Source organism: Salmo trutta, chromosome 13 (assembly GCF_901001165.1).
Source record: "Salmo trutta chromosome 13, fSalTru1.1, whole genome shotgun sequence".
In the NCBI taxonomy this organism is placed as follows: Eukaryota; Metazoa; Chordata; class Actinopteri; order Salmoniformes; family Salmonidae; genus Salmo; species Salmo trutta.
In genome coordinates, this window is record NC_042969.1 from 71,836,448 (window position 1) to 71,858,485 (window position 22,038).

The window sequence follows — 22,038 nt, forward strand, 5'->3', positions numbered from 1 at the left end:
AGACCTCCACACCACCAGCCCTCCAGACCTCCACACCACCAGCCCTCCAGACCGCCAACCCTCCAGACCTCCACACCACCAGCCCTCCAGACCGCCAACCCTCCAGACCTCCACACCACCAGCCCTCCAGACCTCCACACCACCAGCCCTCCAGACCTCCACACCACCAGCCCTCCAGACCTCCACACCACCAGCCCTCCAGACCGCCAGCCCTCCAGACCTCCACACCACCAGCCCTCCAGACCGCCAGCCCTCCAGACCTCCACACCACCAGCCCTCCAGACCTCCACACCACCAGCCCTCCAGACCGCCAGCCCTCCAGACCTCCACACCACCAGCCCTCCAGACCTCCACACCACCAGCCCTCCAGACCTCCACACCGCCAGCCCTCCAGACCTCCACACCACCAGCCCTCCAGACCGCCAGCCCTCCAGACCTCCACACCACCAGCCCTCCAGACCGCCAGCCCTCCAGATCCCCAGCCCTTCAGCCCTCCAGCCCTCCAAACATCCAGACCCCTAGCTCTCCAGCCCTCGTAACCTCCAGCCCCCAGCCCCCCGGCTCTCCAGACCGCCAGACCACCAGCCCTCCAGACCCCCAGCCCTCCAGCCATCTAGCTCAGCGCTAGGCTAGGTTTTTTATCAGGGCATCAATATGGAGAAAACAGACAGAGCGGGACCCCAAAGCTCACAGACATTACTTGGTACATCTATTTCATCATTCCCATCTAGTGTGGATGTTGATGGGAGAACAACAACAAAAACAGCTGATATTGTCAATCATTTTGCTGCTTTTTACTTTGCTATAATGCTCCCCAGATTTCAGCTCCACTGAAATACAGATTTAATTGGTCACTGGAAAAGGGGACATTTGCAAATGTATGGAAGCATGCTAAACTGTGTCCAACCCCGAAGACAGCAAAGAACCCATTACTCCTGCCAATAGTCGACCAATCAGTCTGTTCCCTTCACTCAGTAAGATATTGGAGGGTATTGTGAGTAGACAAATATAGGAGTAGATGGAAAAGAATGGTCTGATTACAGCTAATCAGCATGCTTATCGCAACAACCATTCCACTACCACTGCATTGGTTGACATGACTGACCAGTGCCTCAATGCTATGAATAATGGCAGGTTTGTGAGTGTACTATTTTTAGATTTTAGTGCAGAATTTGATTTAGTGGATCATGAAATAATTTTGACAAGATTATTGCATTATGTTAAGGAACAGCATTGAATTGGGTGCAGTCATATCTAACTGACAGGAAACAGTCCACCTATATCAATGGTTCATTTTCTTCCCCTTTTAAACTGTGGAATATCGCAGGGCAGCTGCCTTGGGCCACTATTTAATATATACCAACAACCTTCCTTATGCCTTATCTGAAACTCAAGCTACTATATTTGCAGATGATACTACAATTTATACAGCAAGACAATCAGTTTCACAGGTACAGCAAGCTCTACAAGTACATCTTGGAAATATCAGGGAGTGGGTTTGCCAGAACAAACTTGTTTTGAACACCAAGAAAACCAAGGTTATGTTGGTCTGTTCCACCAGGAAAAGGCCAACACAGCATGGGATACAATTAAGTATGGGAGGAGTACAAATTGAGGAAGTGGCAGAAACCAAACTATTGGGAGTGCAGCTAGACAACTGCTTATCAAGGTCGTCTCAAATAACTCATCTATGTAAAAAAAAATAATAATAACTTTATGCATGATCAGAAGGATAGCTAAATATTTACTGGGAAAGATTCTTAAGCAAACAACCCAAGCATTAATTGGCAGTCAGGTGAACTACTGTTCTGTGGTCTGGGGACATGCATCAGCAAGTTCAATTAGGAGGCTGCAGATTGCACAGAACAAAGCAGCAAGGATTTTTTAAGGTGGAGATATGGTTCTTCTGTTGTAGTCATGCTCAATGCTCTTGGTTGGTCATCAAGCAACAAGATAATTGAAAAGAACAGGCTTATTTCATTTAAAACGGTCAAACTCTATTCACAACAGTATTCAGTTAGTCAGAGGCAGACATTCACAAAATACCAGGAACAGATTGTCCACAATCTGTGTTATCCAGACAGAAAAGAGAAATAGGCAAAATAACATTTTGATTTAGAGCAATAAAGAAATTGAATAATGTATCTGAGCAAACCAGAAAACTTTCAATATATAAATTCAAACAATATTTTAGAACCATTACAATATAATATATTGGAAGGTTGTGTGGGACTATGGTAGATGAAGGAATCAATCTATACTTTCAGACAGTTAGAGTATTTATCTGGTCAATATGTCAGTGTATTATGTCTGCTTGTAACAGTGTGTTATATGTGAAAATGTGATCGTATAATAAATTGTATTTTCATGTTTAAGGACTCTTAGAAGATTAGTCCAAATGAGGACTAAAAGAGATGCTAATAAAATAAGATCAAAACTCCCCTTTCCAGTCCACTGTCCTCCCACTCATACTTCGTGGTGCCGGAGAGTTGTGGGAAGTGTGCGAGCACAGGGATCCGTCGCACAGGGACAGTATAACGGGCAGAGAGGAATAGGATGTTCCTGGGAGAGGGAACTGATTCTCTCCTGTTCCCATTATGATTACAGTCCACCCTGAGGACCATATCAAGAGGGGACGCTCAAAAGCGGCAGCATCACTGGCCTCATGTGCCCCCTATCGGCCAATAAAGACACAGCACCCTGCACTATCAATGATAGCGCTGAGATTGTATTGTAATTTTCATTATAATTAGAAAGGAGTAGCAGGGGTTATGCCTTCTCGCTGTGAGCAGACACAAACGTCTTCCTCCCCTATGATTCTCACAAACACAGCATAAAACCAGTGGAAACACACAATGTGCTGTGGAACAGCATGTTGACGTTAGAGCCCCTGACACACAACTACGCAGGCTTTTGCATCCCGCCCTCAATTAATGCAGCCTATGAGATTAACTATATCTATGGACAGATTGTAAATACACTCAGGGTACAACATATTAGGAACACCTTCCTAATATTAAGTTGCAATCCCCATTTGCCCTCAGAACAGCCTCAGTTCATTGAGGCATAGACTCTACAAGGTCTTGAAAGCGTTCCACAGGGATGCTGGCCCATGTTGACACCAATGATTCCCACAGTTGTGTCAAGTTGGCTGGATGTCCTTTGGGTGGTGGACCATTGTTGACACACGCAGGAAACTGTTGAGCTTGAAAAACCCAGCAGTGTTGCAGTTCTTGACACACTCAAACCGGTGCGCCTGGCTCCTACTACCATACCCTGTTCAAAGACACTTCAATATTTTGTCTTGCCCATTCACCCTCTGGATGACACACATACACAATCCATGTCTCAATTGTCTCAAGGCTTAAAAATCCTTCTTTAACCTGTCTCCTCCCCTTCATCTACACTGATTGAAGTGGATTTAGCAAGTGACATCAATAAGGGATCATAGCTTTCACGTGGATTCACCTGGTGTTCTTAATGTTTTGTACACTCAGTTTACTTGTTTGATTCAACAACAAAAAAAGATGAAGGATTACTGACCAACCTTAAGTCAACCTATATTTACCCTCACCTATTCTTCATCAATTTGTCACCCATTTTTAGCACAGCACAATGCTATCAATTTAATATGGGCTCCAGCTTTTAGCTCACTGAGCCTCTCGCTCAGTGCTCAAACTGGATTGATGGAGCCTCACATTAGCTAGAGTGCTTTTACAGGTGCTTCTGTTCTGCAGTAAAGTGCAGCTTCAGAGGTTCAATAGAAGGTGACTGATAAGGACAGGACTTCTGAGGTCAAAAGGTCAGGCTGATACTGTGATGTGGGATCAATGCAGAATATGAACATTCCCTCTGGGGCCAGGTTTCCCAGCTGCAGGCAAGACGGAGCCGTTTAATAGCTATTAGTCTGTATAATATCGGATATGTATTCGTGGATCAAAAAAGCTGTATAAATTGGGGTTATAATAGGTTGATGTATTACTTTATCAAATAAATATGTGCATGATTCTGCCAAAGTCTGCCATCTTTTCCCACAACATAGATACCTCCCTTTTTCTTCCTTTGTTCATACTGTTGTATTCTATTAAACATCTACTCAAAATCATTTTTTTCTCTCAGTAAATTCAGGATATGAATTGAAAGACCAATTATTTAAATATTGCACAGTATTTATCTTCAATTAGAATTTGTATTATTTAATTGGAATTTCAAACCTTCCTGATGTGACACAAACTGAAATGTAATAGGTTCCAGCCCTGCACAGGGGCACTCAAATATGGGGTAAAAAACAGAAGCAAACATATTCTGCAGATTGGACATACTGTACATGTATGATGGGTCTGCCATGATCGACGTTGTGTGACATGCATGCTTACGTGAGACTCGTGTGAAGTACACCGTGGGTGCAAGTCAAGACCAACCTTTTAACAAATATTTATGTGGGTAGAATTATCAGATGCAGGCCAAGAAAATATTGTCTGGTTGTCTTTATAGGTTTATTTATTCCAAACTATCCTAACCTAACCCCCTCCCCCCCACCCACCCATACAGTGCGCAGCTCGAGGATTTTCAATAAGATAGTACTTTATTCAGTAATGTTGTCAAATCAAAGGCAGGAATAGTGCAGCGTTCCAACGTTCTTAGAACTAATATACATGTTATTTCATGATTAGATCTCCTTTGAACACATTTCTTAAAATATGAGATAGACGTTGACACGATATTCATGAATTATTAAAAATGATTGGCCCACTGCCAAGCAAGAATTAATTACATTTTCCATCCATGTAGGTTATATATGGGCCTATAATGATTACCGATTAAAATACACTTCAAAGGACATGATATTTGACACAAATTAAGATAAGTTTACCACACTTTATTAGTCTACGATTGTTTAAGTTTTTACAATACTTAGAATTATTTAAAGTTTGGATTTGGAATTTGCTTAAATGATTTCTAAATTACCATCACTAGTTAATGTATAACTTTTTAAAATAAATGAAATGAATGTGTTTAACTAACCGGATAGCCAGTTGCAATTAGTATGGCTTGTGGTGAATTCTTCATTGCAGGCAATACATAGGCTACTGTATCGCCTAACGCTATAATATAGCCTAACACTATAATATAGCCTAACACTATAATATAGCCTAACACTATAATATAGCCTAACACTATAATATAGCCTAACGCTATAATATAGCCTAACGCTATAATATAGCCTAACACTATAATATAGCCTAACACTATAATATAGCCTAACGCTATAATATAGCCTAACACTATAATATAGCCTAACGCTATAATATAGCCTAACGCTATAATATAGCCTAACCCTATAATATAGCCTAACACTATAATATAGCCTAACACTATAATATAGCCTAACGCTATAATATAGCCTAACGCTATAATATAGCCTAACGCTATAATATAGCCTAACACTATAATATAGCCTAACACTATAATATAGCCTAACGCTATAATATAGCCTAACGCTATAATATAGCCTAACACTATAATATAGCCTAACACTATAATATAGCCTAACGCTATAATATAGCCTAACACTATAATATAGCCTAACGCTATAATATAGCCTAACGCTATAATATAGCCTAACGCTATAATATAGCCTAACGCTATAATATAGCCTAACGCTATAATATAGCCTAACGCTATAATATAGCCTAACGCTATAATATAGCCTAACGCTATAATATAGCCTAACACTATAATATAGCCTAACACTATAATATAGCCTAACACTATAATATAGCCTAACACTATAATATAGCCTAACACTATAATATAGCCTAACACTATAATAGTAGGCTACAACATCTGCCGTTAATAAACGATATATCCTCTTCTCCACATGAGTTCTTTGAGAAGAATTGCGGTAAGGGGACCATTTAAACCTCAGTATAGGACGAAACACGACCGATAGCCAACTGTGACTGACCTCCCACAAACACATCTTCATCTGTAGTTTCCCAGATGGCCTACCAACAAAAAGAGTCACACATAATTGGATACAGTGGCAAGATAACACCGGCGGTTCGGAAACAGAATTGCATTGCAATACACATGTGCACAAGCGACCAAATAGCCTTCCGTTATATGATTGAGCATCTTACCTTCAGCGCCTATGTCCGTCATCATTGCAAAGAGAACCATCATAACGACTATGTAATCTCGTGCCGCACTCATGCTTCCTTTCAGTAGCGGTCCTCTGCTAACAGAAAGGAATGTCCTTGGGATCAACACTTTTCCTTAAAATGAAATAGAGACTGCTCGTGCTCTGCAAACGCCACTTGCGGTGAGACCTCGGGATCGCACACTGCGCAGCACGGGCGCTCCACTCTTATGAGAGCTATGTCCTGATGTCGTTATCAGCAGATAGACAGAGACTGTTCAATTCCAACGCTCGCTAAGTCGATTTCTCGTTGGGTATGCTGTTCTCTTTCTTCAAGTCAGCTCACCATCGTCGTTTCAGCACCGCGGACAGCTCCTAGCGACAGCAACTGGAACAACTGAATTCGGCACTGTGGAAAGTTTGTATCGTTGCCGTACATAATGTAATACTGCCCTCGTGTAAATGACCTTCGTATGGCGATGGCTGTGTTCAGTTCCTTAACTTTGATAACAACATCAATAGACAAATCGATTACAGCCGTTTCCAATCCATTACAAACTCACTAACAATGATTGTGAACGCTAACAGTCTTGTTAACAGGCACGCTGCAGCACTAACATTGCAATGAAAACATCATATTGCTCCTACACGTAGAACTCTAAATAGGTTGTTTGTGTTATTAGTGAAAAAGTATTCGTATTTGGAGTTTCAAGACAACCAACTCGAAAAATAAACATTTCACCATAATCACTCCTTCAACACTTTTATGTCTGGGTTATTATACCAACATTCGAAAAGTTTTTGGAGAAGAAAATCTAAAGTTTTGAAAAACATATTTTACAGATATGACCTATACAGTGAGTTATTTCTCATTAGTATGTTGCACTCTGGAAATAGCTACATGTGCACGAGAGAGAGAGCAACACGTTCAAATCAAACATGGCAGTAGACAGAGGGGTTTATGGACAGAATATAGAATTGTTAAGTGATGCTGCCAGTGCTAAGATATTGGGAATACTATTGATTAAATGGTAATGCAGGTCGCCTCTCCACTGTGTGTTTCCTCTTGGAGTGTATCGGTTTCTGGGGGGATGTGCTTTCTTTCTCCTGAAACCTCTTTGCTGTTTGTGGGACCACACACTGGGCGCACTGGTTCAGATTCATGACCATTCAAAGCCTGTTAATGAAACTGGTAATTATGGCTAAATAGAGGGAAATCATTTGAAGACTTTAATCTCTAAAACTCTTCATGTGTATGACAGTCTTGCCTCACATTGGATTTGTTTTTCCAGGCTTTTGTGTGTGTGCGTGTGTGTGTGTGTGTGTGTGTGTGTGTGTGTGTGTGTGTGTGTGTGTGTGTGTGTGTGTGTGTGTGTGTGTGTGTGTGTGTGTGTGTGTGTGTGTGAATCCTTATAGTTTATTTGGTATACAAGGCCAGCATTGAGAATTTAAATCTAGTTTCTATGCCAGAAGCTACTTTGAGACACAGCATACATTTGTTTGTTTGGATTGTAATGTTGTCTCAGTAAAAACACCATACCACACAATGTTGTTGACATCATTCTCATGGTGAGACAATCGATAGCTGAGGGTCGACACATGCTGGGAGGACGGAACCAGAACTAAGGTGCATCAGAGCTGCAAACTAAGACAGTAGTTGTGACTGAAATGGCACCCTATTCCCTATCTAGTGTACTACTTTGGACATAACCCTATGGGCTCTAGTTTAAAGTAGTGCATTATATAGTGAGTAAGGTACCATTCAGATACAGCCAGTGATGTAGCCAGTGAGACCAGTTACCCAGAGTCTGCTCTGTCAGCACAGTGGGCCACTCTTGTTCAGTGCTCATCACTCTCAGTTGTAGTAAAGCAAGGCAAACCTATTTTACATTAATGTCTTCTGTCAGACACTTATCCAGGGTGACTTACAGGAGCAATCGGGGTTAATTGCCTTGCTCATGGGCACATCAACATATTATTTTCACTTAGTCAGCTTGGGGATTTGAACCAGCAACCTTTCAGTTACTGGCCAAGTCCTCTTTCGCAAGAGAGCCCTGCATACACACACACTGTCACGGGCGTCGTAGGGATTGGACCAAAACGCAGCGGGAACGTGTATACTCATCTTTTCTTTTTATTGAAGAAGGAAAACAAAAATAAACACGTATACAAAAACAACGACAAAACAGTCCTGTAAGGCTCCTAGGCTATACAAAGAACAACTACCCACAAAAACCCATGAAAAAACAGCCCTACTAAATAGGACCTTCAATTAGAGGCAACGAGGAACAGCTGCCTCCAATTGAAGGTCAAAACAATAAACTAGACATAGAAATAGAAAAACTAGAAACATAGAACACAACCCAAAAACCCTGACAACACAAAACAAACACACCCCTGCCACGTCCTGACCAAACTACAATAACAAATAACCCATTATACTGGTCAGGACGTGACACACACACACACACACACACACACACACACACACACACACACACACACACACACACACACACACACACACACACACACTGTAAACAAATATGGTCATGCATACTCAAATAATACCAATATGATTATAATCAAAAGATGACTGCATGAATAATTGCATTCATACTGTCTTAAAATTATGCACAAGAGTGAAATCTTATTTCATAGCATCTGATACATTTAAGTACTGTAGCTTCTACAATCCTTTCCTGTATGAGGCTTCTTCCACAAAAAGAGTTGTCTCTTTGTCAATTTGTGTAATGTCTTGAGGAATCTAATAAGCCACAGATCGTATTGTGCCAGTCATGGTTTAGCTCTGTGCTCAGCGAGTTAGCTGTCTTTAGATGTTGCTCTGCTCTGGTTCTGCTGAAATCCTACGCTCTCCCTCATTTCCTCTCCATTCAGAGTCTGCCAATCACACTGTCACTTACTGTCCCAGCGTAGACAGCAGCTATTGGAACAGCAAATCAAATCAGCCAAATACATACACTATAAGCTCGTCATTGTGTGCTGGGATGAAAGGCTGCAAAAATCTAGGAGTGAGAAACCGTACATATCCAAGGTTTTGGACTTGATTGCTTTTTAGATCATAGGGTTGACCTACGACTGGGTGACCAACTACAAAAGTAGGCCTTGTGTTATATTATCCAATAAATAAATCAGATCCTTATACTCCCTCCTGCAAGTAACACTAATTATCTCACCTCATTGGCTACACATTATTTAATTAAATGCAAAATGAGAGTAATCTAAGTAATACTGGCACAAAATACCTCCTCTCCCCCTACCCTCCCCCACTCCTCCCTTCCTCCCCTCCCCTCCCCTCCCTCCCTCCCTCCCTCCCCAACTTCTCCCCTCCCCACTCATCCCCTCTTCCCTTCCTCCTATATTAAAGCATCTCTCCACCTTCAGGGGCTTATTTGTCTTAATAAGGAAAGTGTCCTTGCCAGCTCTATTAGACATCCATCCCCTGAATTCATTTCCATTCTGCCCCAAGGATAGATCCCCAGGCGCTTCCTTCCTGATGAAGATATTCTGGCTGCACAGCCTGTCTGGTACAACAAGGGAATAAGGGAAAAAGAGATAAAAAGCAATCTAATCAAGGTTTTATTCAGCATGATATGCTATGTGGGATACATAACTAGTTTTCTTTATGCCTCACTACAGACACGGCCTGCTTGCTAAGTGCAATACGAAGTCTGTACACAATATATCAAGGTGAGACAGAGGGAATCATTAGGGTTTTGAGATATTTCTGGTCATAGAATATCATGTACCAATTGCTTTTGTTATGTTGTTCATCCATTAGTTAGAAATAGATTATTAAATAAAGACTTTAAAGGGACATATTCCAACAATTCGTATGCAATATCCACAGCTAGTTTTTAATCCATTAAGAATTTCCGCTGTTTGAAAATTCCAACTATGCTCTGCTCAGTGAAGAGCGCCCTGGTAATTTTCCCCTCTCTCAGCGCGAGGCAGACTGACTGCACCTTGACCAGGTGTGACCTGCATACCCAAGACTCCCCTCACCAACCTTGTTGTCACAATGCTATTAGTCAAGAGAGAGGAACTGTCTGGAGTCCCCTGTCTCTGATCTAGAGTTGGAAAAAGAAGGAAAAGACACAAGGCCACAGACACAGATCATCATCCTCTGGCTCTCCTCCGGCCACCGCCCCCACCTCCACCCTCCTTCCCTGGGGACACATTCATCTCCACCACCCCCACCTCCACCCTCCTTCCCTGGGGACACATTCATCTCCACCACCCCCACCTCCACCCTCCTTCCCTGGGGACACATTCATCTCCACCACCCCCACCTCCACCCTCCTTCCCCGGGGACACATTCCTCTCCACCACCCCCACCTCCACCCTCCTTCCCTGGGGACACATTCATCTCCACCACCCCCACCTCCACCCTCCTTCCCTGGGGACACATTCATCTCCACCACCCCCACCTCCACCCTCCTTCCCTGGGGACACATTCATCTCCACCACCCCCACCTCCACCCTCCTTCCCTGGGGACACATTCATCTCCACCACCCCCACCTCCACCCTCCTTCCCTGGGGACACATTCATCTCCACCACCCCCACCTCCACCCTCCTTCCCCGGGGACACATTCCTCTCCACCACCCCCACCTCCACCCTCCTTCCCTGGGGACACATTCATCTCCACCACCCCCACCTCCACCCTCCTTCCCTGGGGACACATTCCTCTCCACCACCCCCACATCCACCCTCCTTCCCCGGGGACACATTCCTCTCCACCACCCCCACCTCCACCCTCCTTCCCCAGGATACATTCCTCTCCACCACCCCCACATCCACCCTCCTTCCCCAGGGACACATTCATCTCCACCACCCCCACCATTTGGTGCCAGTATTACTTGGATTATTACATGTTTTATTTTGAATGTAATGTAATATTTTATGTTGTTCTTTTCTGTTACTGTTCTGTAGTTTGTCATGCATTTGTATGTTTTATGAGGACCCCAGGAAGAGTAGCTGCTGCATGTGCAGTAGCTAATGGGGATCCTCATAAACTAAACTAAACCGCCACCCTCCTTCTCTGGGGACACATTCTTCTCCACCACCCCCACCTCCTCCCTCCTTCCCCAGGGATACATTCTTCTCCACCACCCCCACCTCCTCCCTCCTTCTCTGGGGATACATTCTTCTCCACCACCCTCACCTCCTCCCTCCTTCCCCAGGGATACATTCTTCTCCACCACCCTCACCTCCTCCCTCCTTCCCCAGAGATACATTCTTCTCCACCACCCTCACCTCCTCCCTCCTTCCCCAGGGATACATTCTTCTCCACCACCCCCACCTCCTCCCTCCTTCCCCGGGACACATTCCTCTCCACCACCCCCATCTCCTCCCTCCTTCCCCAGGGATACATTCTTCTCCACCACCCCCACCTCCTCCCTCCTTCCCCAGGGATACATTCTTCTCCACCACCCCCATCTCCTCCCTCCTTCCCCGGGACACATTCCTCTCCACCACCCCCATCTCCTCCCTCCTTCCCCAGGGATACATTCTTCTCCACCACCCCCACCTCCTCCCTCCTTCCCCAGGGATACATTCTTCTCCACCACCCCCATCTCCTCCCTCCTTCCCCAGGGACACATTCTTCTCCACCACCCCCATCTCCTCCCTCCTTCCCCAGGGATACATTCTTCTCCACCACCCCCACCTCCTCCCTCCTTCCCCGGGACACATTCCTCTCCACCACCCCCATCTCCTCCCTCCTTCCCCAGGGATACATTCTTCTCCACCACCCCCACCTCCTCCCTCCTTCCCCGGGACACATTCCTCTCCACCACCCCCATCTCCTCCCTCCTTCCCCGGGGACACATTCATCTCCACCACCCCCACCATTTAGTGCCAGTATTACTTGGATTATTACATGTTTTATTTTGAATGTAATGTAATATTTTATGTTGTTCTTTTCTGTTACTGTTCTGTAGTTTGTCATGCATTTGTATGTTTTATGCGGACCCCAGGAAGAGTAGCTGCTGCATGTGCAGTAGCTAATGGGGATCCTCATAAACTAAACTAAACCGCCACCCTCCTTCTCTGGGGATACATTCTTCTCCACCACCCTCACCTCCTCCCTCCTTCCCCAGGGATACATTCTTCTCCACCACCCTCACCTCCTCCCTCCTTCCCCAGAGATACATTCTTCTCCACCACCCTCACCTCCTCCCTCCTTCCCCAGGGATACATTCTTCTCCACCACCCCCACCTCCTCCCTCCTTCCCCGGGACACATTCCTCTCCACCACCCCCATCTCCTCCCTCCTTCCCCAGGGATACATTCTTCTCCACCACCCCCACCTCCTCCCTCCTTCCCCAGGGATACATTCTTCTCCACCACCCTCACCTCCTCCCTCCTTCCCCGGGACACATTCCTCTCCACCACCCCCATCTCCTCCCTCCTTCCCCAGGGATACATTCTTCTCCACCACCCCCACCTCCTCCCTCCTTCACCAGGGATACATTCTTCTCCACCACCCCCACCTCCTCCCTCCTTCCCCGGGACACATTCCTCTCCACCACCCCCATCTCCTCCCTCCTTCCCCAGGGATACATTCTTCTCCACCACCCCCACCTCCTCCCTCCTTCCCCGGGACACATTCCTCTCCACCACCCCCACCTCCACCCTCCTTCCCCAGGGATACATTCTTCTCCACCACCCTCACCTCCTCCCTCCTTCCCCAGGGATACATTCTTCTCCACCACCCCCACCTCCTCCCTCCTTCCCCGGGACACATTCCTCTCCACCACCCCCACCTCCACCCTCCTTCCCCAGGGACACATTCATCTCCACCTCCCCCACCATTTGGTGCCAGTATTACTTGGATTATTACATGTTTTATTTTGAATGTAATGTAATATTTTATGTTGTTCTTTTCTGTTACTGTTCTGTAGTTTGTCATGCATTTGTATGTTTTATGCGGACCCCAGGAAGTGTAGCTGCTGCATGTGCAGTAGCTAATGGGGATCCTCATAAACTAAACTAAACCGCCACCCTCCTTCTCTGGGGACACATTCTTCTCCACCACCCCCACCTCCTCCCTCCTTCCCCAGGGATACATTCTTCTCCACCACCCTCACCTCCTCCCTCCTTCCCCAGGGATACATTCTTCTCCACCACCCCCATCTCCTCCCTCCTTCCCCAGGGATACATTCTTCTCCACCACCCCCACCTCCTCCCTCCTTCCCCAGGGATACATTCTTCTCCACCACCCTCACCTCCTCCCTCCTTCCCCAGGGATACATTCTTCTCCACCACCCCCACCTCCTCCCTCCTTCCCCAGGGATACATTCTTCTCCACCACCCCCACCTCCTCCCTCCTTCCCCAGGGATACATTCATCTCCACCACCCCCACCTCCTCCCTCCTTCCCCAGAGATACATTCTTCTCCACCACCCCCACCTCCTCCCTCCTTCCCCAGGGATACATTCATCTCCACCACCCTCACCTCCTCCCTCCTTCCCCAGGGATACATTCTTCTCCACCACCCTCACCTCCTCCCTCCTTCCCCAGGGATACATTCTTCTCCACCACCCCCACCTCCTCCCTCCTTCCCCAGGGATACATTCTTCTCCACCACCCCCACCTCCTCCCTCCTTCCCCAGGGATACATTCTTCTCCACCACCTTCACCTCCTCCCTCCTTCCCCAGGGATACATTCTTCTCCACCACCCCCATCTCCTCCCTCCTTCCCCAGGGATACATTCATCTCCACCACCCCCACCTCCTCCCTCCTTCCCCAGGGATACATTCTTCTCCACCACCCCCACCTCCTCCCTCCTTCCCCAGGGATACATTCATCTCCACCACCCCCACCTCCTCCCTCCTTCCCCAGAGATACATTCTTCTCCACCACCCTCACCTCCTCCCTCCTTCCCCAGGGATACATTCTTCTCCACCACCCCCACCTCCTCCCTCCTTCCCCAGGGATACATTCTTCTCCACCACCCCCACCTCCTCCCTCCTTCCCCAGGGATACATTCATCTCCGCTGGCCAGATATTTGTTATGCCGACGTCCGTGTGCTTGGTCTCCCAGATAAATGCAAGAGGAAGCAGAAAACATTTAGCTTGGGGAATGGAGAGCCTTGCACCATGGCGACACCTTTCCCAAAGAATAATTGTTTCACATGGCACTTCTGTGTATTCTGACTGGTTCAACAAAAAAAGTAGAATACTTTTTTGAATTAGTTGGGAGAGGATGAAAACCACTGAACTTGCAACTTCTGTGCTCAAAACTCATGTTGCGTTTTATTTTGCATGCCCACCAGTTTTGACAATCTCTTCAGGTGAGCCGGTAATCTCCTTGAACTGAAAGCATCCCAGATGCCAAAAAAGTCTCACTATTATGTGATGAAAAAATCAAACATAACCCTCTGCTTTAGCTGACTGGTGTTTCAAACAGCATAACACATCATATAATATGACTTCCTTAAAATGATGCACAAACTGCTGCACATCTTGTCAAGGCATAGGGCACTCTACCAGGTAAAGTTCTGACAGTTGTCAACAGACTCATTGCTCTACACATCTTCACATCTTCCTGCTTTCTCAGACCAGCAGTTTTATTGTCACTGTGCGCTGCAGAGCCTACAGCAAATCTGATCTGCACTGACATTCCTCATCTCCATATAAAAGCTAAAGGGCAAAGTTCATCTGTACTGTCTTGGACACAGCCTGGGGGCAAAACCACGACACGGAGAGGTCACTTTGAGTACAGCTTCACTCATTTTGGAGAACAGTGTTCAAGAGGACTTTTAAGTGGTCCCAGTGACCAGATCAAGTCCACTACAGATGTAGACCTACATGAAGCAGCAGCTCACAGGCATTCACTATAACAAGTGTTATTATGTAACTTTCTATGAGATTTAAGGTTGTACAAAATGGATGGATTTCAATACAATGTGTGTAACATGAACATAGTCTTAGCATTCTTAACACCAAATTCCATTGAACAGTAGAAGTTACCTATGTAAGATACTAAATATAAAACAATCCTTTTGTAGGTTGATTCTACCCTTGGTCCCCCTGTGTTTTTCATTAGTGAATCTATGCTTGTCTGGCAGCTCCAGAGGGAGAGATATCGACAGCTGTCCCTACCTTCCACGTTGAGACACAGGCTACCCACAGATGTGTTATTTAATGATGGCGTGTGCACTATTCCTGGAAGAAATGTCATAAATGGAGAGTTGAAACGCCTGGCTTAATAAATATTCCAAATATTTGCAAACAACATATTCCACCAAATAGCTACAGTTGAAGTCGGACGTTTACATACACCTTAGCAAAATACATTTAAACTCAGTTTTTCACAATTCCTGACATTTAGTCCTAGTAAAAATTCCCTGTCAGTTAGGATCACCACTTTATTTTAAGAATGTGAAATGTCAGAATAATAGTCGAGAGAATGATTTATTTCAGCTTTTATTTCTTTCATCACATTCCAAGTGGTTCAGAAGTTTACATACACTCAATTAGTATTTGGTAGCATTGCCTTTAAATTGTTTAACTTGGGTCAAACATTTTGAGTAGCCTTCCACAAGCTTCCCACAAGAAGTTGGGTGAATTTTGGCCCATTCCTCCTGACAGAGCTGGTGTAACTGAGTCAGGTTTGTAGGCCTCCTTGCTGGCACACGCTTTTTCAGTTCTGCCCACACATTTTCTATAGGGTTGAGGTCAGGGCTTTGTGATGGTCACTCCAATACCTTGACTTTGTTGTCCTTAAGCCATTTTGCCACAACTTTGGAAGTATGCTTTGGGTCATTGTCCATTTGGAAGACCCATTTGCGACCAAGCTTTAACCTCCTGACGGATGTCTTGAGATGTTGCTTCAATATATACACATCATTTTCCTCCCTCATGATGCCATCTATTTTGTGAAGTGCACCAGTCCCTCCTGCAGCAAAGCACCCCCACAGGATGATGCTGCCACCCCCGTGCTTCACGGTTGGGATGGTGTCCTTCGGCTTGCAAGCCTCCCTCTTTTTCCTTCAAACAGTTCTATTTTTGTTTCATCAGACCAGAGGACATTTCTCCAAAAAGTACAATCTTTGTCCCCATGTGCAGTTGCAAACCGTAGTCTGGCTTTTTATGGCGGTTTTGGAGCAGTGGCTTCTTCCTTGCTAAGCGGCCTTTCAGGTTATGTCGATATAGGACTCATTTTACTGTGGATATAGATACTTTTGTACCTGTTTCCTCCAGCATCTTCACAAGGTCCTTTGCTGTTGTTCTGGGATTGATTTTCACTTTTCGCACCAAAGTACGTTCATCTCTAGGAGACAGAACGTGTCTCCTTCCTGAGCGGTATGATGGCTGCGTGGTCCCATGGTGTTTATACTTGTGTACTATTGTTTGTACAGATGAACGTGGTACCTTCAGGCATTTGGAAATTGCTCCCAAGGATGAACCAGACTTGTGGAGGTCTACAATTTTTTTTTCTGAGGTCTTGGCTGATTTCTTCAGATTTTCCCATGATGTCAAGCAAAGAGGCTCTGAGTTTGAAGGTAGGCCTTGAAATACATCCACAGGTACGCCCCCAATTGACTCAAATTATGTCAATTAGCCTATCAGAAGCTTCTAAAGCCATGACATCCTTTTCTGGAATTTTCCAAGCTGTTTAAAGGCACAGTCAACTTAGTGTATGTCAACTTCTGACCCACTGGAATTGTGATACAGTGAATTATAAGTGAAATAATCTGTCTGTAAACAATTGTTGGAAAAATGACTTGTGTCATGCACAAAGTAGATGTCCTAACCGACTTGCCAAACCTATAGTTTGTTAACAAGACATTTATGGAGTGGTTGAAAAATGTGTTTTAATGACTCCAACCTAAGTGTATGTAAACTTCTGACTACAACTGTATATGGCAGATCACTGGTTTTATAAATGCAAGGTTACACATTAACATGTGGACTCATAAATGCACCCACACGCACACGCATAAACACACACATGCATGCGCGCACACACACACGGAAACTTACATACCCACGCGCACACAAACACACATGCACGCGCATGCGCACGCACACGCACACACACATACCCACGCGCACACAAACACACATGCACGCGCATGCGCACGCACACACACACACACACACACACACACACACACACACACACACACACACACACACACACACAAATATTACCACTTATCCAAGAGTGCACTCCAGAAGTGAAGGTAATCCCGTTCTCCCTCCCTCACTATATGTGCATCAAAGACCAGCCATTAAATTGTCAGAAATAGAGCCATGTAGAGACGGAACCTCCGCCATCTAATCCTAAACCCATCCATGTACAGAGGAGAGGAGCAATCCAGTGGAATCATTAGCCCAACGGAGACATACTGTAGGGGGAAGGGGGAATGATTTGGGTCAAACAGAACAGATTTATTCTGGGAGAAATGTAAAACATTTGCTCTTATGGTGCACCATCACATAGCCTATAAGACCCCAGTTTTGTGTTTATATTCTCTTACCTCTACTGGCACAGCTCCCAGCTGAAAGATACTCAGTCTGTGAGGCAGAGGGGGGTAAGCGCAAACTATTTATTATTCATGGACTTCAGTTATTCATTAGACAGACCTGAGCCTCCTCGTGTAATGGCATGGGCAATCATGAATATTTACACCAGGTACTTTATATTTAAACATGACTTGGTATAAATAGCTGGCCGTAAATGGCAGGTAAATAGCACTAGAATGGTACTAAAAGGTTCTGGCTTGTGCGGAATCTTATTTTCAAGCTTGACCTTTTCCAATATGGAGCTGTACTACATCTTGTTTTCTGGGTGACAATCTATCCAGGTGACCAAAGAGCGAAAATGAGGAGAAGTCTAGAAGCATGACATTAGCCATACATTAAACATTTAGACCTAGCACCAAAATCTACCAAGCACTGATATTTTTTGTCTAAACTGTAAAGGTCGCAAAAGGCCTACCTGAACATTTTCTCTGGAAACTTCTAAGTGGAAAATGTAAACAGAGCTTACGTAATAGAATAGTTCCCAACATCAAAGAAATGTTGAATGCAAATCTTTTTCCCTTGAGTCACTAAAACTTCTGCAACAACATCATTCTTATCCATTCAAACAGTTCCTGATGTTGAGACATGGTAATGTTCCCTAGAATGTCCTGACACTGCAGCTTTATATGCTGCTAGCTGCAGGCAGAGCAGAAAGGGGAGCAGACTTTACAAAGTAAAGAGGTAAATGCCGTTCATCATATTACAGCAGGGGTGTTTCGCTGGTGTCTCAGCGGCACTCTTCTGCCATGCGCTCGCAGGGAGTAAACTTTCACTGCCGGCAGATGGTGATTTCAGTGTCCCAATAAGGCTTTCCAGTCGTAAACAACACAATGTCTCATTTCATCTCTCCACAGAGTTCAGCAGTCTAGCTGGTCTCTGGCTGGGGAATAAGGCCTGGCTGGGAACAATCATGACCACCAGCGATGCCACTATGAGCAGGCGATGGACACATGATCAGGACACACATGCCTCAACATGAAATAATAGCAGACACAGGTCATCTGGAATTGTACATTCACCATATGGTTAAAGGATTAGAGTGTAAATAGGGTTAAATGCAGATGGCTAATGAAAACCTAGTCTGCCTAAATATACTGTCATGTCATCAGAAAACATGAAAGATTTTTAGTCATTCTTTTAATCATTCTAGCAACAATCCAGTGGGGGTGTGACAGACATAAAGAGGAAGGATGTGCTCTCTGCCTGGTTAATTAGGTGTGATATGGCAGCCCAGAGTCTGTGGGGGGGCTCACCCTTCAGCTGTGCATGACAGGGCAGAACAGTGGGGCGTGACCAGTTGACCCTCTGCAGGCCTGATGTACCACAGGACCCATCTGCTCAGCCTGCTGTCCTGCCCACTGTCCACGCCACAGACCATAACCCTGTTACACACAGAGCCACCGCTATGGTCAGCCCTCCACCCTCCTCCACCCGCATCCCCAACCACCCGTTACACACAGACCCACAGCTATGGTCAGCCCTCCACCCACCTCCACCCACATCCCCAACCACCCGTTACACACAGACCCACAGCTATGGTCAGCCCTCCACCCCACTCCACCCACATCCCCAACCACCCGTTACACACAGACCCACAGCTATGGTCAGCCCTCCACCCTCCTCCACCCACATCCCCAACCACCCGTTACACACAGAGCCACCACTATGGTCAGCCCTCCACCCTCCTCCACCCACATCCCCAACCACCCGTTACACACAGACCCACAGCTATGGTGGGTTGCAGATATATGGTAATAACAGGCTACTAACACCCTCAATAGCTCTAATTCCATCCAAATCATGACCGAGTTCCTGACTATTTCATTACCAGTAGGTTAACTACTTCATGTGCTTAAAAATGAGAGGGTCTCGATATCAGTTTCATCAGGTCTTATCATGTCACAGTGTAGGAGATTGAGATTAGTATCTTTGAAATGACACTCTTCGTCTCAAAAAGTGTGTTGAAAAGAAGATACTTTTGGTCAAAAGTGTCAGGGTGTGAGTTTGCAGGGGAGAATGTGCTGGGTGCTGTTGTGTGTTTTTAAAGGAGATTGTGCCTCACCTCGGTGCCATGGTCCCTATATTCTCCTGTCTGTCTGTCTGTCTGTCTGTCTGTCTGTCTGTCTGTCTGTCTGTCTGTCTGTCTGTCTGTCTGTCTGTCTGTCTGTCTGTCTGTCTGTCTGTCTGGGGGTCGATGGGGATGAGCTATCTGTGTGCTGATCGATTGCAAATGAGAGCCATTCAGAGAAACGCGTTGTCTGTCCACGGAGTGAGAGAGAGGGAGAGAGAGAGAGAGAGAGAGAGAGAGCGAGAGAGAGGGGGAGGGAAGGAAGGAAAATCAATGTGCTGTCCTCTCAATATATGTCACAGCCAGACCAATTCTAAGCTGCAGAATGGAAGGTTGTGTGCAGTTGCAAATATGATTCTCAGATAGCAGGTGGCAGGTAGCCTAGTGGTTAGAGCGTTGGACTAGTAACCGAAAGGTTGCTGGTTTAAATACCTGAGCTGACATGGTAAACAATCTGTCAATATGCCCTTGAGCAAAACACTAAACCCTAATTTGCTTCAGGGGTGCCATGCCACTAGGGATCCTGAGTGGCGCAGCAGTCTAAGGCACTACATCTCAGTGCAAGGGGCATCACTACAGTCCCTGGTTCAAATCCATGCTTTATCACATCCAGCTGTGATTGGGAGTCCCATAGTGTAGTGCACAATTGGCCCAGCAACAACTGGGTTTGGCTAGGGTAGGCTGTCATTGAAAATAAGAATTTGTTCTTAACTGACTTGCCTAATTAAATAAAGGTTAAGTAAAAAAAAAAGAAGGCTGACCCTGTAAAACAACACATTTCACTGTTGTTATTTTGTTGTTCTTATTTTTTAGGATGCCAATTTGGTCAGGATGTGACTATGTAAAAAACTAGAGTTGTGAATTCTGGAAATGAAGTAAGCTAGTGAAAAAATACATGATCACAATTTGTTTGTGCCTGGTTGTTGGTTGAGTTGGAAGATAATATCTTTACTTTTACACTAACCCATAAATGGTGTCCCATTATTGTAACCATAAGAACAATTGGAGCATGGAGATGTCCTCATAGCAAATTGGGAAGGGGGACCTCGTATAACCATGGCAACGGGAACAGGATCAATCATTTTAATTTTAATTTTTTTTTTTTTTAATTTCACCTTTATTTAACCAGGTAGGCAAGTTGAGAACAAGTTCTCATTTACAATTGCGACCTGGCCAAGATAAAGCAAAGCAGTTCGACAACATACAAAAACACAGAGTTACACATGGAGTAAAACAACATACAATCAATGATGCAGTAGAAAAAAATAAGACTATATACAATGTGAGCAAATGATGTGAGATAATGGAGGTAAAGGCAAAAAAAATGCCATGGTGGCAAAGTAAATAAAGTATGGCAAGAAAAAACACTGGAATGGTAGATTTGTAGTTTGAAGAAAGTTAAAAGTTAAAATATAAATAATATGGTGCAAAGGAGCAAAATAAATAAAATAAATAAATACAGTAGGGGAAAAGGTAGTAGTTTGGGCTCAATTAAAGATGGGCTATGTACAGGTGCAGAGATCTGTGAGCTGCTCTGACAGCTGGTGCTTAAAGCTAGTGAGGGAGATAAGTGTTTCCAGTTTTAGAGATTTTTGTAGTTCGTTCCAATCATTGGCAGCTGAGAACTGGAAGGAGAGACGACCAAAGGAGGAGTTGGCTTTAGGGGTGACCAGAGAGATATACCTGCTGGAGCGCGTGCTACAGGTGGGTGCTGCTATGGTGACCAGTGAGCGGAGATAAGGGGGGACTTTACCTAGCAGGGTCTTGTAGATGACCTGGAGCCAATGTGTTTGGCGACGATGATGAAGTGAAGGCCAGCCAACGAGAGCATACAGGTCGCAGTGGTGGGTTGTATATGGGGCTTTGGTGACAAAACGGATGGCACTGTGATAGACTGCATCCAGCTTGTTGAGTAGGGTATTGGAGGCTATTTTGTAAATGACATCGCCGAAGTCGAGGATTGGTAGGATGGTCAGTTTTACGAGGGTATGTTTGGCAGCATGAGTGAAGGATGCTTTGTTGCGAAATAGGAAGCCAATTCTAGATTTCACTTTGGATTGGAGATGATTGATGTGAGTCTGGAAGGAGAGTTTACAGTCTAACCAGACACCTAGGTATTTGTAGTTGTCCACAAATTCTAAGTTAGAACCGTCCAGAGAATCAAATCAGAGAATCATCTTAGATAGGCCTAGCTATCTATGGCTCTGTCTGAGCTAACTAACCCTTGGTATATTTGACTTTGCTGCCATCTAAAATGAGTGAGAA

General features: G+C 45.1%; 1 protein-coding gene across 1 annotated transcript in view; it reads right to left on the bottom strand.

Annotated features, from left to right (window-relative positions):
* The window catches only part of LOC115206470 (seizure protein 6), a 136,012-nt gene extending 129,506 nt beyond the window's left edge, over positions 1–6,506 (bottom strand). The window contains exon 1 of the mRNA XM_029773505.1: positions 6,144–6,506. Within this exon, the coding sequence (XP_029629365.1) occupies positions 6,144–6,216 (73 nt within the window). The 5' untranslated portion in view covers positions 6,217–6,506. The remainder of the gene's footprint in view (positions 1–6,143) is intronic.
* Positions 6,507–22,038: the final 15,532 nt, after the last annotated feature.